This window comes from Capricornis sumatraensis, chromosome 1 (assembly GCF_032405125.1).
Source record: "Capricornis sumatraensis isolate serow.1 chromosome 1, serow.2, whole genome shotgun sequence".
Classification (NCBI taxonomy): Eukaryota; Metazoa; Chordata; class Mammalia; order Artiodactyla; family Bovidae; genus Capricornis; species Capricornis sumatraensis.
In genome coordinates this window covers 12,712,298-12,737,491 of record NC_091069.1, presented here as the reverse complement: position 1 = coordinate 12,737,491, position 25,194 = coordinate 12,712,298, and the positions used below count along the sequence as shown (strand labels likewise).

Sequence of the window (25,194 nt, the reverse complement as noted above, 5' to 3'; positions counted from 1 at the left end):
ACAAGATTCATACCATAAGCCTTCTAAGAGTGTTAGCCACGGTTCTTCCCATAGAAATGTACTTCTCTTGTCTTTCTTTCTATAAGAGCATTTTGGGGACTTAAGTCAAATTAAACATAATTTGAAATTTTAACCTCTTTACAGTTCTCACTGACAGAAAAGGAAACACTGCTACAGACAAAATTTCTTAAATATTCAGTATATAGTATCTGTTTTTTCCATAAGTGTGGGAAAACATGGAGAAGGAAATGGCAACCCAGTCCAGTATTCTTGCCTGGAAAATTCCATGGACAGAGGAGCCTGGCGAGCTACAGTCAATGGGGTCGCAAAAGAGTCGGACACATCTTAGCAACTAAACAGCTTGGGAAAACAATTATAGAAATGTTATTAAAAATGCATGTTTAAAAATTTATTCTTTTTCCTTTCTCTAAAATTATCTGGTGACTCAGTAGCTCCTTTTTAGCCTGGAACCCTTCCCAACTGTGGGAATTCCTATATTAAGATGGCATCATATTAGAGAAGAAACTTTTAAAATTAGTGAGGAAAGAAAGAGGAAGAAATGATCCAAAGACTAGATTTTCCAGCAGTAACATAAGGTGAATAAAAGACCAACTAATCATTCTTAAATTCTTAAAATTATAGAATTACAGAATTTTCATTGCTAAAGACACTGTAGGGGTCTTAAAATGTTTTATAAAGTTATTATTTTACAAATAAAGAAGCTGATGTCTGAAAGATTAAGTGATGTGTCCAATGTTCATAGACAAGTAATTAGTATAACCATCCATATTGGAAACCCAAGCTTCTATCTGTGTGTGTACTTGCTGTGTGTGTGTGTGCGCGTGCGCATGTGCGCTCGCATTCAATCGCATTTGACTCTTTGTGACCCAAGGGACTGTGGCCCATTAGTTTCCTCTGTCCATGTAATTTTCCAAGCAAGAATACTGGAATGGGTTTCAATCTCCTACTCCAGAGAATCTTCCCAACCCAGGGAGCAAACCCAAGTCTCTTGCATTGGCAGGCAGATTCTTTACCACTGTGCCGCCTGAGAAGCCTGTGACCTGGGAAGCCTGTGTGTATGTATACATGGACATACTCACCCATATGCAGTATTTCACTGTACCTCTCAAGGTAGAAAATGCTTTCTGTGCTAGAACTCTTGAACTGCTAGATCAGGAGCCACAGGTTACTGAACTATTCCTGAGATGTATGATAACTTGGTTAAGATCATGACTACTAGATTTCTCTTTTGTAAAAGTAGATTTTTCTTTTTGCATTTAACAAATCATCTTGACTCCATATTTATCTGACTTCCAACAGGCAGATTTGCTCTGGTCACTATTACTCAAAGGGGAGTTCAAGGTGAAGTGCAGGGGTTGTTAACGTTTATATAGTTTCTGGGGAAAAAATTTTTTAAAGTTATGTCGATCTTTGAACTGTTTTAGAAAGCAATTAACTAATGTTTTACAGAATAATTAAAGCAAAACAAAAGTAAATTCTTTGACCTATCAAAGCATAATATTTGAAAGTTAAAAATCATAATTGCAAATTTAGAATGAACATATGTCATAGATTTTAATATAATTCATTAAGTAATGAGGGAACCAGTAAGATAGTAAAACTGGTTCCAAGTATTAGAGGAACTTGAATTTATGTAGACTTTTCTTAGAAAAAAAAATTAGAACAAGATTGGTGGGATAGAAACAAAACTGTTTAATGTACTGTAGGTAACCTTTGGGTTACTTTTTCTATTGGACAGAAATTATTTGTGTAGTTATTGGTCACAAACCTACAGATTAATACGTAATTTCAGAGTCTGGGTCCTTTAATTAATAGTAAGTAATTAAGTCATTTGTTCATCTTGAAAATTAAATAATGCTTTGTACATGTTAAAACAGCACATCTGGATCTGTGGGTCAAATCTGGCCTGACCGGTTTGCATAAAAAAAATTTTGAAACATAGTCATACTCACTGTCTATGGCTCTTCTTGCACCATTATGGTAGAGTTGAGGAATTGCAGCAGAGACTACTGGCCCACATAGACTAAAATATGTACTGTTTGGCCCTTTACAGAAAAGTTTACCAACTACTTAGTTAAACAGTGCTTCAGGATGGTATTGAAAGGACCCGTTGCTACTATCGGAGAAGGCAGTGGCACCCCACTCCAGTACTCTTGCCTGGAAAATCCCATGGACGGAGGAGCCTGGTGGGCTTCTGTCTGTGGGGTCGCACAGAGTCGGACACGACTGAAGCGACTTAGCAGCAGTTGCTACTATGTTAGCCTTCTAGGATTGGGGTAGTTTTTCTTAAGAACCCAAATAAACATTAAGATGGTAATATCTGCTCTCTGCCTGATACTTCTAATGAACCTCTTATTGCCCTCCACCTTCTGTATCTTTACTTCATGCATGTATATCTTTCTCTTTGGTGTTGCTACCTTTCTATTCTAGTTTTCTCTGTTTCTTTTCCTACAGTTCTGTCTTTTCCTCCTGCTCTGTATTTCACTGTTTTTTTCCTCCTCCTTAAACTGACTGTAATAAGGAATATTAATGTATTTAAATATTTTACTGGTAAAATTTTATATGCACTTAATTTTTTTTTTTAGGTCAGTTTAAAATGTTATGTGCTTCAGTTCAGTTCAGTTCAGTCGCTCAGTCATGTCCAACTCTTTGCGACCCCATGAATCGCAGCACGCCAGGCCTCCCTGTCCATCACCAACTCCTGGAGTTCACTCAGACTCTTATCTCGTCCTCGGTCGTCCCCTTCTTCTCCTGCCCCCAATCCCTCCCAGCATCAAAGTCTTTTCCAATGAGTCAACTCTTCACATGAGGGGGCCAAAGTGCTGGAGTTTCAGCTTTAGCATCATTCTTTCCAAAGAAATCCCAGGGTCGATCTCCTTCAGAATGGGCTGGTTGGATCTCCTTGCAGTCCAAGGGACTCTCAAGAGTCTTCTCCAACACCATAGTTCAAAAGCATCAATTCTTTGGCGCTCAGCCTTCTTCACAGTCCAACTCTCACATCCATACATGACTACTGGAAAAACCATAGCCTTGACTGGACGGACCTTAGTTGGCAAAGTAATGTCTCTGCTTTTGAATATGCTATCTAGGTTGGTCATAACTTTTCTTCCAAGGAGTAAGCTTCTTTTAATTTCACGGCTGCGGTCACCATCTGCAGTTTCGTGCTTGCCTCAAGATAAACCCAAAATACAAAACAACTTCAGTTATCAAAAATTTTGTGAACTCCATTAATCTCTTTTCTGTCACTTACCTCTCCTCCCACCCCGCAGCTGTAGCTTTCAGTTGAAGAAAAATTGCCTGTTCTGTTAGCACTAGGCTAAAGGATTTGGTGGTAGGGGCATGGAGATAAGACATTCTTAGTTTTAAACTGTATGTTTTAGATTATTTTTAAAACATTTTTTATGTACAGTTGTATATAGGAAACCTTGAGCAAAATTTTAAGGTATCTGGGAAGCTACAGAACAGTTAACATTTTAAGTTAACTTACTAAATATTGGTAGTTGGATGTTTGATGATACAGTCTAAATACAGTAAATAAAATTGCAGAATTAGAGTCCTATTCAGTAAATATCCTATTTTCTTAAGGGTTTTAAGCCTAAACATATGTTTTTCTGCTTAGAAAAGGTTACATTTAGTTTAGATATTCAAAGTAACACCTTTTTATTCTCAGATCCTATGTAAAATCAGAAGTAGTGCTCAATTTAAAAAAAAAAATGTTATCACTTGATAAATAATGTGTTTGCCTCTTTAAGATAAAGCAAAAGGAGAGAAAGAACAATACTGACACTTTATATGAAGTTGTATGCTTGGAAAGTGAATCAGAAAGAGAGAGGAGGAAAACTACAGCCAGTCCCTCAATTCGCCTGCCACAGTCAGGATCTCAGAGCTCAATGATACCTTCTCCTCCAGAAGATGATGAAGAGGAAGGTAAATTGTAGGGAGAACTTAATTTCTATTTTGGGTGGTGGACTATACAGACCATTACAGTTTCATCAGTGAAGTGATAAAGTGACATAGTGTTTTGAATACTTTTAATAAATGTTTATGAGAGTCTATGCAAAGGACTGTGGGAGATAAAAAATAATTGCCATAAGACTTTCTTTGAGGTAATTATAGCCAAGTTAGAAAAAATAAGATTTATAACTAGTGCCTTTTTTTTTTAAAGAATCAGTCTCTGCTAGCTTACTGAATTAATACAGCACATTTTTAGAGCAAATTTGAGACAGCTTCTACCTAAGTAAATGTTTCCATCTCAACTGATTGATACATTATTGGATTTTCATACTGATAAATACTAGGAACCAACCAGTTCTTTTTTTTTCTCCTCTCTTTTTTTCATGGTTATGTCTATGAATTGTTCTGTCAATTCCATGTCAGAGTGAGAAATGGAGGGAAGGAATACAGGAAAAATGAAAGTTTGGAAGGCATTTTGTACCAGAGCTTTATTTTTAAGGGCAAAAACAAGCTGATTATGAAAAGTCATGAGAGGTATGCATCTATGTGAGGTTCACAGGGAGTGTTCTGGAAATTCATAGGAGAGAATTCAGTTTTCATTGTGGAGTATGTGGTGGAGCACCATGACACTTTTTTAAGCTGGAACTTTTAAAGTGCAGGGAGAATTCAGAGATAAATGTGCTGGTTTGGGCGCTTCTGGCTAAAAAAAGTACATTAACAAAAGCATCAGGGTGATAGGCATGTTTGATTTGGGTAGAAGAAATATGTGTCCATGATTATATGTACTTTTTCCAAGTTTAGAGCAAGTGCTGACTTCCCAATTCCTGTTCTTCCCCATAATTTCTACTTTTCCTATAACTAATCAACTTAGGATCATTTATTGGCACTGTTAATGGCCACCAGTTGCTAGATGCTTAGTGTGGTAGACAGACACTTTATGAAGTAAAATAATACTTTACTTATATAATCCACACAAATTCCTGAAAAATAATACTTATTTTGAATATAAGGAAAGTGAGTTTGCCCAATGTTACAATATTTAGAAGTTGGCAGGGAGGATTTTAATCCAGGTTTGTGAATTAGCAGTCTGAGCTCTATTGTGTTATCATATTCACATAAAGCATTTTGAAGTGCAAAGAAGGCACAATTGTTTTTGAAAAGTTAGCATACAATTTAGAGTCTCCTGCAGAAACAATTCCGATGGCACCCCACTCCAGTACTCTTGCCTGAAGAATCCCATGGACGGAGGAGCCTGGTGGGCTGCAGTCCATGGGGTCGCGAAGAGTCAGACATGACTGTGCGACTTTACTTTCACTTTTCACTTTCCTGCATTGGAGAAGGACATGGCAACGCACTCCAGTGTTCTTGCCTGGAGAATCCCAGGGATGGGGGAGCCTGGTGGACTGTCGTCTATGGGGTCGCACAGAGTCGGACACAACTGAAGCTACTTAGCAACAGCAGCAGAGACAATTTAAGTGATCTTTTAAGGCCAGGAACGGTGAAATTGTTCCTACTATTTGAGATTGACTGTATAACTGGATCTGGAGACTTGCAGTTCTCCTTTATGTCAACATTGCTTAAGATGCAGAGCAAATAAAAATTTACAGAACTTTCCTCCCTTTAAGACTTGGCAATGAAAAAAAAAGCCAAAAGTTCAGAGAGACATACCATTTATTGTGAAACCAGAGACTGTTCAAATCTCCGTATTATAGATGTTAATCTACCAGTTAAAAGAAATTTGGGCCCAGCTAATAGATAACATTGGGACTGAGATGTAGTTCTAGTCTATAATAGGCATGGTGTTTTTAATATAATTGAGGGGATTCAGAAGGCCTCTACTGACAGCACTTAACTGGGGAGAGAGAAGGGCTCAGGGCACGCGGCAGTCCATGGGAGAATCAAGATCATTAGAACACAAGCTCTGTAAAGGAAGAGAGTGTGTCCTTTTCTGCTCCATGTTGTTTCCGTGGTGTGTAGTCCAATTCCTGGTATATAATAAATGCTCAGTAAATATTGGCAAGATGAGTAGCCTTCTAGATCCATTTCCATAGTGAAAAGTTAATGATGAGACTGCAGCCATACCATTGTTCAATTCTGTCTAATCCAGTATACAAACCAAGGAAATTGGTCCTGTTGTGATGTTTGCTCCCTGAAAAGGAATGACTATAGTCCTCTAAAGAGCCTCCTTATCCATAGGCCATTTGTGCTCACAGGGCAGGAAGCCAGCAGTTATAAAGGGGAGGTGTTCAGAAGCAACATTCTGAACATACCTAAACAGTAGAAGAGAATTTTGTAAGATAAGCCTTCCTAATGTCTTTAAAGGAATTATCTCTTGTAAATTTTAATATGTTTTAAAATAGCTGCCATCACCCAAAGACATTGTGTTATATTGACATTTTTAAAGAGTGGAGAATTACTTGAGGCATTTAGAGTACGGCCAACTCTGGAAAATAGTGAAGCAGAGGGATGTTATCTCAGTGCCCTTGAGCCTTTCTCTTTTCCTTATTCATCTGCAGAGGTCTCACTTATATTCAGTCTGTCTTCTTCCCGAACTCATTGTGAAAACTACTGATAATGTTCAAGACATTATAATATAAATAAGTTTAGTAATAAATATCCTGGATTTCTGAGCCTTTAAAATCAGTACTTTCAGATATACTATCACTAAAGGGATGCCAATTCATGATGTAATCATCAAGAGATGTTAAGATCCAAACTTTTTTTTTAAGATACAAAGTTTTTAAAGGCAGGTTAAACAAAAACATTTAGAAACAGCATTGATTGACCTGACATGGAAACAAGTACTGTTTTACCCAACTAGTGCAGATGTCAGTTGGTAAAACCATTTTGGGAGGCAACTTGTCATAAGTTTCAGAATCCTTAACAGCATGCGTTTTTTTTAACTCAGGAAGTTCCCTTCTGGCATATACCCAATAAAAGCATTGAGATTTGTTCATCCTAATACTATTTGTAGCAAAAAGTTGAAAACTCCCTAAGTGTCCAACAAAGAAGATTAAGTAAATCTTATTTTCCCGCTACTTTCATTACACTTTTTTCAATTCTCTCATTGCTTTATCATTGTCACATTTTTCATTGTCTTTAAATCTTATAATCCTTAAATTTGTATTCAGATTTACATTTCCTGATTACTTGAACAAAGTTTGAAATGATTCATCTTGGTCCTTCTTAAAAAATATTTTTATGCCTTCTGTTAATCCATGCCAATATAGAAAATTTAGAAAGTCATTAAAACATAAAAGAGGAAAGAAAAAAATCATAGCTCTGTAAGATTTAGTTCTCACTTTAATTTTATGTGCACTTAGTATTTTGCCAAATCATTATGTTAAAAAGTGTCAACACAAGTTTGGATTGTAAATGTATATCAAAATTTATTCAAATACTCTCTGCTTTTCTATTTTGGAAACTTATGTGCACGCGCTTTGTGCTTTTACCTGTTATACATAAGACTGCTATATATTTTCATGTATGACATTGTTTGCTATGAAACAGGCAAGAGAACATAGCATACTTTGAGTCCTATCATTTTATAGTCATGTGGCTCTTTCTTCAGTTGGGATTATATAGGCATACATGAAAAGCAAGAGAAAGAGTGTCAGCAACATTCCACCTAGGGCCATTTTTACTTTTCTTGTATTTATGACTATGCTAAGAGAGAAGTTATGATACTGTGCTCCCAATGAAATCTTTCAAATTTGACTGTTACATTTCCAGGTCATTCTTCTGGCTAGCATAGCCACCTCTGTTATCCTTTTTTGTGTGTTTTGTTTATTAAAGATAACGATGAGCCTCTCTTGAGTGGATCTGGTGATGTATCCAAAGAATGTGCAGAAAAAATTCTTGAAACTTGGGGAGAACTGTTGTCTAAATGGTAAGTTGTGATAGAATAATTCTCCTTTCCACCTGCAGTTCTTATGTTATGGGTAGGGAATTTTGCCAAACTTTTTTCAGTTTTGGAGCCAATATTAAAAACCTAAATATGAGGTTCACATTCGAGAATCTCTGTTGGTAGAGGTTTATAAGGGTAGTGAAGTCGTGAAGATCTGAAATGAGCTTTCAAAATAATCAAAAACCTAGTAAATTCTCATTGCTGCAGAAACATTTATGCAAACATGGAATCCATGGAGAAAATAAATAAGGAAAGAAGTCACTTATATTGAAGTGGGTAGGAATTGCCGACTGGTTAAGATAATACACAGTAGTTAAGGCAATATACAGTAATCAGGAAAGTTTAGAAGATACTCACACAATGCATAGAACCATGATAGAGACTGCAGTGGGATTTTTCCCTATCTGTTATATGCCTCAAGTGACAGAGCAGAATCTTATAAACATGGTATGTTTTTATTGCTCTACCAATTACTAACACTTGTAAAATTCAGGAATTTCTCATCAGCTCAAGAGACAGTTTGATGACAGTGTTAAGCAATATCCTATAGACTGTCTAAAAAGAGTACACTACTTTCAGGTAATTTATTAGTGAAATCAGAGACATTCTGGTAAATCGGGTTGGTGAGACGTTTATGTTGTTTCCTTTTCCCACTGTGTAGAATGCCAGTATATGCTGAAAAGAGCTGAACTTGAAAATGATCTGAGCAGTTTTCTGTTTCTGGCTTTCTGGTTCTTAGGGTTATCATACCAACTCCCCATGGACCTGTTACTTGGAGTCTGATTTTTCTCTGAAGTTTTAACTGGTGAAACGTTCACTCTGTTCTTAGTAAAATTGTGTCTCAGCATTAAAAAAAAAAAAGTCATGCCCGTAAGGGATGGGACTACAAATGGGCATCATCTGCTTCTAGCACTCTCACAAAACTTTACACTTTCGGTAAAACACTCTCCAATTGGGAAATGTCAAATGTGTACAGGAGGAGAGTGCAAACCAAAGCATGGTTTGTCTTTACGCAAGTGGTTTTAATAAATGACCTCTGCAGAAGCCCCCCAGGGGACTAGTTCTCGTTTATATTTTTATATTCCTTCAGCAATCAGGAGACAAACCTGCTGATGCTCTCATCACAATATATTTTCAGTTCAGTGAATTTGGAGTGTTTGGACTGCTGCTGGCAGAAATTTCATCTGTATAAAAAGATTTCTGCTCTAAAATAGAAATGTAATTGAGTCTTGACATGGGTTATATAATAGTGTATGTAACGTTATTTAGATACAGCATTTAGACTCTAAATGCTCTGTTTTATAAAATGAACCCACCAGCGTTTTATACAATTGCTTGGAATTTGTTTAGTCATCAGGCTTTGTTTATCCATTTTGTTATTCTTTTGATGAAATGATATCCTTATCTTACTCCTTCAAATACGTAAACTAACTTTCCATCTGTCTCACCTATCTTCAGGATGTTTATAACTGTTTTTTGCTGATTTCACTCATGTCTTTAGAAATAATAATACAGTTTCTCTTCTTCAGTTTATTTTGTCATTATTTTTTCATCATCGTTGTATGTGTTTTATGATAGGAATCCTCACCATGTCATGGAATATTAGAGCCTGGTAGACCTGGCTTCAGGTCCTACCTCTCCTGTTTCTAAGCTGTATGATCTTGGGCAGGTCACTTAACCCTTGAGAATCTGTCTTCATTTGCAAAATACAAGTCTGTAGAACCACCATGCAGGATTATTGTAGATTAAGAATAACAGATGTTTTAATGGTAGTAATCATAGTAAGAAGTAATAGATTTACTCTGGGCCCAGTACTGTGCTAAGTTATATGCTCTATTTCAACTATAATAACCTTATAAAATAGTATCCATTTTTATAGATGAGGAAACTGGCTGAGATTAAGTCAACAGTTCTAGTTAGTAAACAGCAGGTTCAGAATTTTTAACACATTCAGGTCTGATTCCAAAACTGGTTTATTTAACTCTACATTAGATTTTAGTGTCAGTGTTTATAATAAACATACCTTTGTGCTCTAATTCTCCAAGTTCGTTTTGATAAGACTTCTAGTGGTTAAGAGAACTAATGTCAGTAATAAAATAGTTGGCTGAATTCTTATCAGTGACAAAGTTATTCTGAAAATGATTTTACCAATATAAATCAAGCTTGTGTTATCAAATAATTCTAGGATTAGTTTTTTTAAGAACCAAATATAAATATTTGGGCTTTGTGGCCAATAGACTCTGTTGCACCTACTCACCTCTGCTGTTGCAGTGTGAAAGCAGCCATAGAGATACATAAATAAAAATGGCTTGTGTCTCAGTAAGAGCTGGTTTACAGTCACACATGGTGAGGCACATTTGCCCCATAGGCCATAGTGTGCCGATCCTTGGATTAGATAACGGAACTACTTTAGTCCTTTCTACTTCCAGCTCTTCAACTTATATATATATATATATATATATATATATATATATATATTCCCCCCCCCCCCAAGCAAAGCCAAAACTATGTTAAACTGTCTGTAGCTCTTGTATTACGGTGCTAGCATCATCACAGATTTAACAACTTTTAAATGTACTGTGCTTCGTTCTGCTGGAGTTCTGGGAGAATTTCGAGAAAAGTCTCAAGACCTTTCTGTACAATATTTTGATAGTGATCATTTTGTACCAGTTAAGTGAAGTCGCTCAGTCGTGTCCAACTCTTTGTGACCCCATGGATGGTAGCCTACCAGGCTCTTCTGTCCATGGAATTTTCCAGGCCAGAGTACTGGAGTGGGTTGCCATTTCCTTCTCCAGGAGATCTTCCCGGCCCAGGGATCGAACCCACGTCTCCTGCAGACGCTTTACCATCTGAGCCACCAGGGAAGTCCTGGTAACTTGTGCTTAAATCTGATAGCCACAGAAATTCCTCCATGTCAGAATCTTGCTTTACTCAGTAATGGTGGCTCTCAAATCACAAAGCAGCTGTGATGTAACAGAGCATTCACTGAGCTTGAGTCTACCTCAGTCTCTTAATCAACGTTCCTGAACTTCTTTCTCCATCTGTAGAACTGGAGATACTACCACATACCTCAAATGGTTGTTGTGAGGATCGAATAAAATTAAATGCAAAAGCACTTTGTAAGTTAATACCAATACTTCTAAAAATTCTTTTTCAAGATGTTTTATTTCCCCCAGTAAAAGTATTTTAGGGAATTCCCTGGCGGTCCGGTGATTAGGACTTCAGGCTTCCACTGCAGGAGGCAATGGGTTTGATTCCTGGTCTGGGAACTCTTGCCTGGAGAATTCCATGAACAGAATAGCCCAGCAGGCTGCAGTCCACAAGGTCACAAAGAGTCGGCCACGACTGAGTGACTTTCATCATTATCTGAGAAATAAGATCCTGCATGCTACAGCCCCCCACCAAAGAGATGTCTTATTCCCCCCTTTTTGTAGATGAAATAAATGAAGCTCCAACACTTTAGTAACTTGTTTTGATACTGTAACAGTACGGTAGAAACTTTTATCCATCATAGTTATCAAAAAAAATTTATTTAAATCACCATAAAAACTGCTGAAAGCATTTATTTCTATATTTATTCTTACTTAGAACAAATGTTTACCTAAAACATAAAAATATACAGTTTACTTATCGATCTTGATGCAGAGCAGAGCTCTTATCTTTAGCTGTGTCCACTATTTAGAATTTTGCTTTGTTTTTCTTGCATAAGCCACAACCATAAAGCTATAGTTTCCAGTTCTGATTTTTATTTTTATTTTAAATTAGACCAATAATTTAGAGATACGTAAGACTCAGTCTGACTTCAGAATTTTTTTCTCCACCCAATCTTTTACAGTTATATTGGCCACGTCTAGTTCTAGGCTTTTTTTCTTTATTAATATTTTTTATTAAGTCTTTATATATCGTTTAGTTTAGCTTTCCTAAAAGTAACGCTCTTTTAAAAGCTCTGTCTTTTATGCACTTACAGCCTATGGCTTTGTTTTTAGGCATCTCAACTTGAGTGTGAGGCCAAAGCAGTTGTCATCCTTAGTAAGAAGCGGTGTTCCTGAAGCTCTGCGAGGAGAAGTCTGGCAGCTCCTAGCAGGTTGTCACAACAATGACCACCTGGTAGAAAAATACCGAATTCTCATCACTAAGGTAAGGGGATGATAATTCAGCTTCAGCATTAGTTCTTTTAGAATTCTATTATTAAAAGATTATTCTGTCTATTCACTTATCAAGAATTTTATGTGATTCCTTTAACATAAGAATAGAACTTTCAGACTTCCGGCTCATAGTTATTTCCAGTGTTAGCACAAAGGAGAAGGCAGAGGTTTTCTTCCTTTCTTTTCACCTCAGAGGCAAAAGATGGCCTCTGCCCTTTGTGTATAGGTCAGTTGTACTGTGCTATGTGTAAAAAACTTTATTTATTTTAATCCTTTTCACACTTCCCAGAAATGTGCTCTTTGTAAGTAACGGCCTAGTCCTGTTTTGGTTTTTTTTTTTGCAATTGGAAGAACATGGTTCTCTCTTCTTAAACCATATTCCCTTTCAGTTCATTCCTCTAAATTGAATTCTCAATTTTTATGGTATCCCCTTCTCAAGTTGATGAATTCCTCAAGGTTTTGCAAGTGAAGCAATGCAGCTATTCTTTGTACAGGCATGCAAAAATTTAATTTTCTGCCAGGTTAGGCAGTGATTTGTGCCTTTTGCACCCATGTTACTGGTTTTAAGCTTTGCTTTTGTTTTCTGAAATTCTTGAAATCTTCATCTTTAGGAAGCAGTTTCTTTGATGGTATACAAATTTCAAACCTGAGTTATGAATGAACTGCTCAGAACTCTCAATAATACATGAGAATTTTTCAGTGTGACAGAGTAGTAGGACTTCTTTTAAAAATATATTAAAACCTTATGAGAAGTGAATAATATTGATACAAAACTACTGTGGTTTTTTTTTAATACTTTGTAGGTAAGTATAGAATTTGAACATGAAATCGGACCTTTCCTCACCAGAAAAATGACTTTTATTTGCTCAAAATATTTTTCCTCAAGAAAAATGTTCTCAAGAACTCATGTTCTGATTCCCTTTATTGTGTCAGTGTAGTCGTTTAACTATATCGAGTACCTATTACAGTTGCAGTGTTGGAGCTACAAAGTCAAACAAAAGCGGTTAACATGAGTTGTGTGGTAATCTGGAAAAGCACAGTAGAAACCATCAAAAGGAGTGACTAATTCCACATGGGGGGCTAGGAAGAGTGTTTATCAGGAATATAATGTTTAAGATGGATTTCAGAAGAGACCTTACCAGGCATGAAAGAGTGGCAGAGTGTTGTACTTGTAGTATCATTGGAAACATGGAAGAACAGGGTATGCGATGTGTGAGAGACTAGCAAAGGTACAGCTAGTTCATTTTTTTCTTTTGTTTGCACGTCCTGTTAGGTAATTGTAACATTTTGAAGTCCTTTGAAATGTTTGGCCAAAAATTATTCCTTAAGTATTTTTGGTGTGGCTACTCATACAGATAATTTAAAGACATGGAATATTCTCTTTTTGTGGTTCCATGAAAATGGTGATACCTGTTTCTCAAAGAAGAACCTGGTAGTTAGATGATGTGTTAAAAAATCAGCTCTTAACAATATCTGATACATTTGATTAATGTTTATCCATGCTGGTGTCATGTGCTTTATATTTCACATTAAACTTACTGTCATGTGGATGGTAGAAACTAAAAAACTTTCTAAAAGAGGTATATTAAATTGCTGACATGTAATCAGAATGTACAAGTTATTTAACCATCATAATATTGATTGATGCTGTTTTATTCTATAGTGTTACATAGCTTAGATATAAGATATATATTGGCTATATCTATAAAACTAGGTTTTTCTGTCTTCCTATAAATAGTTATCACTGTAATTGACATTTTAAAATTTCCTCTGATTTTTTTTTTTGAGTCGTAAAACTACATATTTTTAAATTTATTTCTACAGCAAGCTGTGATTTACATAGGCTAAAATACACAAATTTACAGCTCAGTGACATTTTACATATTAATATACTGCTCTGGGAAGAATATGTCCATCACTTCAAAAAGTTATTTTTGTCCCTGTCTAGTTGTAACCACCCCTACTCCAGCCCTGAAAAACCAATACTGTGTTCTGACTTCTCTGTCCCTAGATTAGTTTTGATTGTTCTTGAACTTGATTTAAAAACAATGATGCAGTCTTGGAGCATGTACTTGTTTGTATCTGACTTTTTCTGCTCATCTGTTTTGGGAGTGTATCAGTAGTTTTTTGTTTTGTTTTGTTTTTTTTTTTTAAGATTTTTAAAAATTCATTTTTGGCTGCACTGGGTCTTCGTTGCTGCATGCAGGCTTTCTCTAGTTGTGGTGAGTAGGGCTACTTTTCTGGTTGCGGTGCTTGGGCTTGTCGGTGGGGTGGCTTCTCATTGTGGAGCATGGGATCTAGAGCACAGGCTCAGTAGTTGTGGCCCACCAGCTTAATTGGTCCAAGACACGTGGGATCTTCCCGGACCAGGAATCAAACCCACATCCCCTGCATTGGCAGGCAGATTCTTAACCACTGAACCACCAGGGAAGTCCCAGTAGTTCATTTTTTATTCGTTTTCATTTTTTTAGTTGCTGCAAATATTCCATTGTATGACTAAATCACACTTTAAAAAATGTATTCTGGTATTACAGATGTTTTGTTTCTTGTTTTAGCTTTTATAAAGTTGCTGTGAACGTTCTTGCATATAACAGGTGCTATGATCTGAAGGTGTCCTTTAAAATTCATGTTGGAACTTAACCATTATACCAAGGTGATATTGAAAAGGTAGGGCCTTCGGGAGGTGACTCAATCATGAGGGCAGAATCCTCGTGCTAGGGTTAGCACCCTTATAAAAGAGTCAAGGGAAGCTCCTTCCTCACCTTCCACATGAGGACACAGCTAGAAGTTGGCAGTGTGTCACCCAGAAGGGAGCCTTCACCTGATCCCAGCTGTGTGGCACCCTGATATTAGACTTGCAGCCTCCAGAATGGTGAGCAATGAAATTCTGCTGTCCATAAGCCATCCATTCTGTGGTATTTTGTCATAGAAACCCAGATAGACTAAATCAGTGCAATTTTTTATTCAGTCATTCTATTGCTAGGCATTTATTTTGTTTTCAGTTTCTAAATGATGTTTACTAAATGGCCTTTAAAAGTCAAATCTTTGACTTTTATGGAATAGTCTCAGTAGTGTGGTTACTGGGTCAGAGGGTAATACGTTTTTTAAACTTGCTATTTAATTTTTGTATTTAATTTACTTATATCCAGCTTGCTCCTCTGAAAGGCTGTGGCAGTTCACGGTTCCACCAACAATGTCGGAAAATGCCAGTTAACCCATATCCCAGGCAGTATTTGATATCACTATAATTTTTGCTGTCAGTGGATGTAAATGATGCCATTATGTCTTTAGTTTGCAATTTCCTGACTACAAGTAAACATGAGTGATTTGCTCTTCCATGAATTATCTCTTTGTATTCTTTGTATATTTTCCTATTAATTGTAAGATGTCAGTTTGTGAGTACTTTATATGATTACCTATATTAATTCTTTGTAACTTCATTATACTTTTCTAGAATTTTAGATTTATATTGACTTTATAGTTTTATGCCATACAAAACATTTTCAATTTTTATGTAGAAAATTGCATCTTGGTTGAGGTTTATCCTACCCCGAGATTTTGTAAATGTACTTTCCAGCATTTCCTTGTGAGATTTTTATTGTATGTGTTACATTTGTACATCTTTAATCCATCTGGAGTTTATTTTTGTACATGGCATATGATAGCAGTCCAATTTTACTTTCTCCCAGATGGCTAACCAGTTGTGCTACTTCTATTTTCCTACTGACTAGAGCTACCATCTTTGTTATATCTTGAATTCTCATACATGCTGGGATTAATTTCTAGCTTGTTCAATTTGATGTTTATATGTTCCTATATACCAGTACGGTTTTGGTTTTGGTTAGAGACTTTGAGTTATGTTCTATTATCTGGTAAAGCAAGTCTTTTTCTTCATTGTTTCCCAATACATATTTTTCTTACCTATTTTTGCATATGTAATTTTCCATATAAACTTTCAAGTGATTTTCTCCAGTCTCACATCATCCTGTAAGGTTATATAAGGATTCTAGTTTGAATTACATTTAATTTATATATTAATTTAGGTTATAAGTTACATTGTTATAATATCTTTATATCTGGGAATATAGTATGTCTTTCCATTTGCCCAGATCTTATGTTTGTTAAGACTTCTTTCATATATGTTTTATTCCTCTTTAGTTAAATTTATTCCTAAGAATTATCTTAGAGTGTTCTTGCTATACCAAATGGAATATTTTTTTTTTTCTGATTTCCATTTCTAAATAGCTAATTGCTACAATAGAGAATAGACTTTTTTTTAATTCTCTATCCATGTACTTCTTGGTATTTTGGTGAATCCTCTTGTTTATACTAGCATCCTTTGAGATTTTCAGGTATATGATAATAGCAAAAACAGTTTCACTTCTTTTTTCACTGTTTATGCAGGTTGCTAAATTGTCCTGTTTTTATATTTGATAGAAGCATAAAGACAGTGTTTAATGATGATGGTGATAAGTAGCATCACTATTGAGTTCCTGATTTTAATTAAAATGATCTTAGTTTTTCAGACTTCTGGAAAGCATGCTATTCAGTTGGGTTACTTTTTTTTTTGTAAGTACTTTTTATTTGATTTAAGTGATTTTATTCTATCCAGAGTTTGCTTTTTTTAATTAGGAATGTCTACTGAAATATCTAACAGCCTTCCCTGGTGGCTCAGATGGCAAAGAATCTGCCTGCAATGCAGGCGACCCAGGGTCGAGAAGATCCCCTGGAGGAGAAAATGGCTAGCCACTCCAGTATTCTTACCTGGAGAATCCCATGGACACAGGAGCCTGAAAGGCTGCAGTCCATGGGGTCTCAAAGAGTTGAACATGACTGAGTGACTAACACACACACTGAAATTTTATGAAGGAATTTTTCAGCACTTAAATATGATTTTCTTTAATTTGTTGATGAGGTAGGTACATTATCAACATATAATAGTCTTCTTGATATTGAACTACCTTTGGCTTCATGGAATAAATTTCTGTAGACCAAATACTCCTCGATTCTTTGTTTTCTTTTCCCACTGGTCTTGATAGATAGAGGGTTTCTCAACCATAGTTTCTAGTTAGAACTTGTCAGACACAGGGAGGGGAAACTAGTAAATAAGCCACTCATATGGGTCTCACACATACAGTGTATGACATACAGTGTCAGACTTTATTTTTTGGGCTCCAAAATCACTGCAGATGGTGACTGCAGCCATGAAATTAAAAGACACTTACTCCTTAGAAGGAAAGTTATGACCAACCTAGATAGCATATTCAAAAGCAGAGACATTACTTTGCCAACAAAGGTCCGTCTAGTCAAGGCTATGGTTTCTCCAGTAGTCATGTGTGGATGTGAGAGTTGGACTGTGAAGAAAGCTGAGCACTGAAGAATTGATGCTTTGTAACTGTGGTGCTGGAGAAGACTCTTTGAGAGTCCCTTGGACTACAAGGAGACCCAACCAGTCCATTCTAAAGGAGATCAGTCCCGGGTGTTCTTTGGCAGGACTGATGCTAAAGCTGAAACTCCAGTACTTTGGCCACCTCATGGGAAGAGTTGACTCATTGGAAAAGCCCCTGATGCTGGGAGGGATTGGGGGCAGGAGGAGAAGGGGATGACAGAGGATGAGATGGCTGGATGGCATCACTGACTCGATGGACGTGAGTTTAAGTGAACTCCGGGAGTTGGTGATGGACAAGGAGGCCTGGCACGCTGCAGTTCATGGAATCGCAAAGAGTCGGACACGACTGAACGACTAAACTGAACTGAACTGATGGCCTCTCTTACTCCCAGCTGTAAGATTTACAGCTCCTTCGTTCTGATAAGTCAAATAAATTGGGATTTAGAATGGAGGAAAAATAGGGCACTTTCTGGTTTCCAACTTCCAGAAGCGTCCTCTGGTCCTTCTTTCTTTTGGTTATTTTTCACCTTTTATATCAATAACTCTATTTTGTTTTGCTTAGTACCAGAAATTTACATCAAAAGACTGCCTTAAAGGATTCTTTTAATAAGAGAATAATGAAATAGCAACCTATTCTGATGTTTCTCTTTCCTTCCATTAGTCAGCTTTGTCTTCTCTGAAGTCTGTTTGCATTGTTTTCTCTAGTTATTTTGGTGGCAAGTATTTTGATGTGAATTTCAGGCTTTTATCCAGGACCTAAACTATTAGTAAGCCCAAATAATCAATATTTATGTTTCTGATTGTCCAGAGGAAGCCTTTGGACATTTTACCAGTCTGGAAAATTTTAATTTGAATATCTAATTATGATTTCATTATTTTAGATTGTTCTAATTTAAAATCTTTCTAGTTAAGGATTCAATAAGGTTTAATGATGAGAACCTCCTGTTGATACTCAACAAAAAGGTAGCAAGTTAGCAAATAAAGCACTGACCATGAAGTTAGGAAGCCTGAGTACTAGTGTCAGCTCTGCCACTGGCTTATATGAACTCATACGAAGTTCTGCACCTGTGACTATTAATTTCCTTTTCTGTGAAATGAAGTTGCTGAAGTAAATGGTTGAGCTGCTTTTAAGCATTCTGGAAAAATGAAGTAGCATGTTTGAGACCTGCCCCCCAAATAGCCCGTGATTCTACTGTTTCACAATTCAATACCCTTGCTATCTGATTTTGTAAGGAAATAGCTTGTCGGGGGACTTCTAGAACTTTTAAGCATTTTAAGAGGCAAATCATATATTCAGGTTTGGAAGGCAGTATGCAGAGTGATTAAGTCTGTCCATCTAAAGGTAGATTGTCTTGATTCAAATGCTGGTTCTATATTTAGGCCATTGACGTTGGGTGATTTAGCATTAAACTTTTGTTTCCTGTGTGTAAAATAGTATAATAATAATAATATCTTATTTGTTGAGTTGTTAGTTTTATGTACTTAGTGCAGGAAAACACTTAATACAATTCATAGCCCCTGGTAAGTATAATCAATCTGATTGACCCATCTGGTGATGTCCATGTGTAGGGTCTTCTCTTGTGTTGCTGCTGGAGGAGGGTGTTTGCTATGACCAGTGCCTTCTCTTGGCAAAACTGTTAGCCTTTGACCTGGTTCACTTTGTACTCCAAGGCCAAATTTGCCTGTTACTCCAGGTAGCTCTTGACTTCCTACTTTTGCATTCCAGTCCCCTATAACAAAGAGGACATCTTTTTTGGGTGTTAGTTCTAGAAGGTCCTGTAGGTCTTCATAGAACTGTTCAACTTCAGCTTCTTCAGCATTACTGGTTGGGGCATAGACTTGGATTACTGTGATATTGAATGGTTTGCCTTGGAAATGAACAGAGATCATTCTGTCGTTTTTGAGATTGCATCCAAGTACTGCATTTTGGACTCTTGTGAACTGTGATGGCTACTCCATTTCTTCTAAGGGATTCTTGCCCACAGTAGTAGATATAATGGTCATCTGAGTTAAATTCACCCATTTCAGTCCATTTTAGTTCGCTGATTCCTAAAATGTCATTGTTCACTCTTGCCATCTCCTGTTTGACCACTTCCAGTTTGCCTTGATTCACGGACCTAACATTCCAGGTTCCTATGCAGTATTGCTCTTAGAGCATCGGACCTTGCTTCCATCACCCATCACATCCACAACTGGGTGTTGTTTTTGCTTTGGCTCTGTCTCTTCATTCCTTCTGCAGCTATTTCTCCTCTCTTCTCCAGTAGCATATTGGTCACCTGCCAACGTGGGGAGTTTATCTTTCAGTGTCATAACTGTTTGCCTTTTCATGCTGTTCACGGAGTTCTCAAGACGAGTGCTGAAGTGGTTTGCCATTCCCTTCTCCAGTGGACCACGTTTTGTCAGAACTTTCCACCATGACCCATCCGTCTTGGGTGGCCCTACACGGCATGGCTCATAGTTTCATTGAGCTAGACAAGGCTGTGGTCCGTGTGATCAGTTTGATTAGTTTTCTGTGATTGTGGTTTTCATTCTGTCTGCCCTCTGATGCTTAAAAGCTTCCTGATGGGAGAGACTGACTGAGGTGGAAACTGGGTCTTGTTCTGATGGGTGGGGCCAAGTTCAGTAATTCTTTACACGGGCAGGGCTGTGTTCCCTCCCTGTTGCTTGGCCTCAGGCCTCCTTGAAATGAAGTCGCTCAGTTGTGTCCGACTCTTTGCAGCCCCATGGACTGTAGCCTACCAGGCTCCATCCATGAGATTTTCCAGGCAACAGTACTGGAGTGGGTTGCCATTCCTCCTCCTTACCTGAGGCCAAACTATGGTGAAGGTAATGAAGACAATGGCAACCTCCTTCAGAAGGTCCCATTCAGGCACTGTTGCCCTCAGTACCCCTAGCCCTGCAGCAGGCCTCCACTGACACTCATGGGCAAAAGTTGATGTTTTCCTGGAACTGTCTTGCTTTTCCAGTGATCCAGTGGATGTTGGCAGTTTGATCTCTGGTTCCTCTGCCTTTTCTAAGTCCAGCTTGAACATCTGGAAGTTCACGGTTCACGAATTGTTGAAGCCTGACTTGGAGAATTTTGAGCATTACTTTGCTAGCATGTGAAGTATGAAGTGAAGTCGCTCAGTTGTGTCCGACTCTTTGCGACACCATGAACTATAGCCTACCAGGCTCCTCAGTCCATGGGATTTTCCAGGCAAGAGTACTGGAGTGGGTTGCCGTTTCTTTCTCCAGGGAATCTTCCCAACCCAGGGATCGATCCTGGGTCTCCCGCATTGTAAGCATGTGAGATGAGTGCAGTTGTGTGGTAGTTTGAACATTCTTTGGCATTGCCTTTCAGTGGGATGGGAATGAAAACTGACCTTTTCCAGTCCTGTGGCCATTGCTGAGTTTTCTAGATTTGCTGGCATATTGAGTGTACCACTTTCACAGCATCAACTTTTAGAATTTGAAATAGCTCAACTGGAATTTCATCACCTCCACTAGCTTTGTTAAATATTAACAATTTTACATAGTTCATCAAGTTACATTGTCATTCTGTAAGGATTTGTCACTAAGGCCATCAGAGTCCATTATGAATAAATTGAGTACCAAGGACTGTCTGAAGGCATGTTGCAGTGATGACATTAGGCCAAATGGAGCTGAGCCCTATGAAGCAGGTGATTTAACCTGGCATCATCTGTTCAGCGTGGCTCTGGGAGGACATCATACAGCCAGGTTTTTGTTAGTTTTACCAAAAATGACATGTTATGTATTACTTTGGCTGTCTTTTTTATCTGATTATAAAAATAGCACATAGAAATTAGCAAATTCACAAAACATAAAACGATAAAGAAAAAATCATTTGTAATCCCATTATCCAATGAAAAGTAAAATTGATTTTTAATGTATTTTCTTTCAGTCATATATACAGAAGTATTCTTACTAAATACATCATGCAACTACATTATTTTAAAAGGGAAATGTATGGATGAATTTTTGTGAAGACAGATTTATTGCTTTTCCTTATCATTAATAATTTCTCTCCTCTAAAAAAAGTTGTTTCTTTTAATCCAAAATAAACCATGTAACTCTTAACTGATTATTTAGTTTCTAGTATGAATATTTTGAAGGCTTCCCAGGTGGCAGTGGTAAAGAATCCGCCTGCCAATGCGGGAGACGAAAAAGATGCGGGTTTGATCCTTGGAGTAGAAAATGTCAACCCGTTCCAGTATTCTTGCCTGGAGAATTCCATGGACAGAGGAGCCTGGTGGGCTTCAGTTCACGGGGTCACAGAGTCAGGACTCAACTGAGTGACTGAACACGTGTGCTCACATACACACAAATATTTTGATTATAGCTGCTCCTAGAGTGGTTTTAGTAAAACAAACAAAATTGAAAGCACTACTGTTTTACTAATGGTATTGTAACAGCTTGTTGGTTTCGTTGCATTTTTATAACATTGTTAGTTCTTTAAAGCTATCAGTTAATGTAACAGCTGTTTTTATCCGCATAACTATCTAGCTGTACGCATGAGAAACCTGAGATGGAGTAAGAGAATGAGTTACAAGTAGGTAGAAAACTGTGGACACTCAGCTTCGGCAAATGGTTTTTCCATTTATTGAAATGTAAGTCTCAGAAATTCTTTTTTAAGTCAGTATTTATTAAGCACTCAAAACAGGGAGATCAGAAATAAAGTCTACATCAAATGTAGAGAGTAGTGAGTAATCTGGTTTGGCTGGAGGGCAAGGTATTTGGGGGATTTGGACTAGTGAGATCAGACTGGAAAGTCATTGGGAACCATAGACTCTTCTTGCATAATGGAGTTCATAGTAACCCTAATAAAGCACGTGCTGATGGGTGAATAGATTAGAAAAGTGAACAAGAAGAGAAGTACAGAAAATATTTAATGATAGCCCCAAATATTAAAAACTAAAAGGGGAAATGAATTTGAGAACCATTTTAGAGATAGATTCCCAAGATGTGAGTAAGAATGGTATATTAAGGGAGAGAGAGTGGTCAAGATGATTCCCGAGTTCATACCTGAGTGCCTGGGGAAATCTCAGGGGAAAAAAGAGGTTTATTTGGTAGGAAAAATGTATTTAATTGTTGGATGTGCTATGGTTAAAGTCTCTATAAGACATCCAAGTAGAAGATGTGTGACCAGTAGGCAAATTGTGGATGGAAAAGAGAACTCAGGAGTGAAATCAGGTCTGGAGACATACAGAAGTTACCTGTCTGATGGGAATAATTTTTTTAATGCCATATCATCATTCCTTCTTGCCTGCGTATGTACTGTCTCAATGTATTTGAGGAATGCAGGGCAGCAGTGTATCCAAATGACTGTTGTTACCACCCTTAGAGCTAGGCAGTCACAGTGAGAGAGGGCACCTTAGGATTCAGAAGAGCCCAAGCCTCAAGCAGCACAGCGTGGCTAGTGGGAAAACACAGACTATTTAGGAAGGCTGTTTGAGTTGTATGAGAATAAAGTAAAATTATATACCTCCTGTTTCTTAGATGTTGGTAAGCCTTTTATGTATACCATTTGCTTTATTTCTCAACAGTGTCATGAAATAGAGTATGATCTTCATTTTGAAGGTGATGAAACTGAAGCCAAGAGAAGCTAGGTGATAATAGAGCAAGGAAGCAAGGACTTGAACCAGATGGGAGTTCAGTGTCATGGGTCTTTTTGACATACTTTGCCATCTTTTCCAGTAAGACCTGTCAATTAAGCTATCAAACTTATGCTTAATAGGCTTTTTTAGTTCTTTGCCTTCATGTAATAAGCACAGTGCTTCAGATCTTAAAATGTAATTGAATTCTGATGGTGAGTAACCATTGCCTGTAGTGAGAAAGCATGTGTGTGAAGCAAACAAAAAAAAGTTGGATCTCATAATGTACATCTCCATCCCGGTATGCAGACCTTCTGAAATGTTTTCAGAGGTCAACATTTGTTTATTTTACTCTACTGAGTTATGTGAAGCTTTACTTAGAAGAATGAACTGAGAGACCAAAGATACCTGGAAGAAAAGATACTAAAAATACACAATTAACTAAAAATTGTCATAATTTGGCACTCCCAGTTAGCTGAAAATTGTGCTCATTTGACATCATCTGAAATGCCACAGTACAATCCCAATTTGTGTTAGTAGGCACAGACAAGATTGTGTGTTCTAAGATACAAAGCTAGTTTGTACCATGAAACTTCCTGCAATTATGGGTGCATTTACTTGCCCATCTTTTGTTTGTATATGTACCACTTCACAGCAAACTAGAAGCAAGGTATGACATCTCAACCAGACGATAGTGTTAAATATAGGAACAGTGTAATTCTTTGTGCTATTTCTGCAGTATTTGGAATGGATGGGATTTTTTGTTTGTTTTTTTTCCTCTTAAAGACCTAATTTTTAAATTTGCTTGTTATTTTGGTCATGTTTCTTAAAACTGATCTGTATATAGTGAATCGTGAGAAGAAATTAATGCCAAATATGTAGCCTTCTAGCTAGAACTTCTGGTGCTGGATTTTGATTCTTCAGTTGTCATGCACTGTTAACATACTTTCATTCTTTAACATTGCTCTTTGTTCTGTGGGAAATGCTACAAGAAAATAGGAATTTCCTTTCACCATTACCCCTCGGGCAGTGTGTTTCAGTCTGATTCCTGGCTTGCACTCAGTCCTGGTTACTACCCCCTCTTCTTACTGGCAGTCTAAATTCTGCTCATCTATGAAGGGTGGGGGGTGGGGTGGGGGGTTAGGGGCGGTGAGGGGGAGGGGTTCCAGACCGACGAGGAAACAGCTTTCAGTCGCTGCACTGCAGACATATTAAGTTATCCCCCAACTGTGCAGTCTGGAAATCAGGGAGCATTTCTCTGGCAGTGAATTCTAATGAGCTGCTAAAGATGCCAGAGCGTGTGCGCGCACCCGGGCGTTTTCTTCTTTCCCCTCCCCCGCCTCTTCCTTTTCCCAAGCCCCCTCTTCTCCCTATTTCTCCTCCTCCTCCTTTATCCCCTCCCTCTGTGTCTCAGTTCTGCAGTAAACGAGGCTGAGGCACATTCCTGCTTTGCAAGGCTTTCTGCTAAGGATGTTCTGTGGCTTTTGTTTGGATTGCAGCATGCAGAATTACAGGTAATACTCGGAAATTGAGCTAGATAGATCAATGCCATTGAAATGTTTTCTAAGAGGCAAAATATTACATTGGAATCAATAAAAACAATTAAGTTATCTTGGCTAATTTTATTAGTGGTAATTAAATGGTATAAGTAGATTCCTTTTCTCCCCTGAAAAGCTCAAAAGAACGGAAATGGGGTTAGATTGATCTGACTGGCGATTGATTTTGCTTTATGTTGGTCATGAAAGCCTGCTGTTGCTGCACCTCCTCTGTAAAGTAAGAACCGTTTATGTGGGGGTGCTGCTGAGGGTAGGTGGGAATAGTTGACCTGGGTGGGGTGGGATGGAGTGGGAGGTGGGATACCAGCCTGAGCTAGCAGGTTCTTGATTAGGGCATTGGATACAAAATGTAAAACGCTCTCTCCTTTTCTTCTGTCAGCTGTTCAGAGGAGACTCATTACAACTCTTGCTGAAGTCCTAGCCTTCCTCCCTTCTCTTCTGCCCCTGCCCCCCACCCTCACTGGCTGAAGACCTTGTACCCAGAGTTTGCCTTACTCCCCTGGTGCTATGTGTATGGTAAACCTGGTACTATGGCCGCATCTGGGACTGGCCAGACAACTGCTGCTGGTTCTCCCTATTCCAAGAAGGATTTAAAGGGGAATTACACTGCAGGCAATGCACCAGAGCGGCA

General features: G+C 37.8%; 1 protein-coding gene across 2 annotated transcripts in view; it reads left to right on the top strand.

The window, feature by feature from the left end:
• Window positions 1-25,194, top strand: part of RABGAP1 (RAB GTPase activating protein 1) — a 155,545-nt gene that overhangs the window by 57,782 nt on the left and 72,569 nt on the right. For both annotated transcript variants that reach the window (XM_068985711.1, XM_068985702.1), the window contains exons 11-13: window positions 3,774-3,948; window positions 7,771-7,864; window positions 11,869-12,019. In XM_068985711.1, coding sequence (XP_068841812.1) covers window positions 3,774-3,948; window positions 7,771-7,864; window positions 11,869-12,019 — 420 coding nt within the window. The remainder of the gene's footprint in view (window positions 1-3,773; window positions 3,949-7,770; window positions 7,865-11,868; window positions 12,020-25,194) is intronic.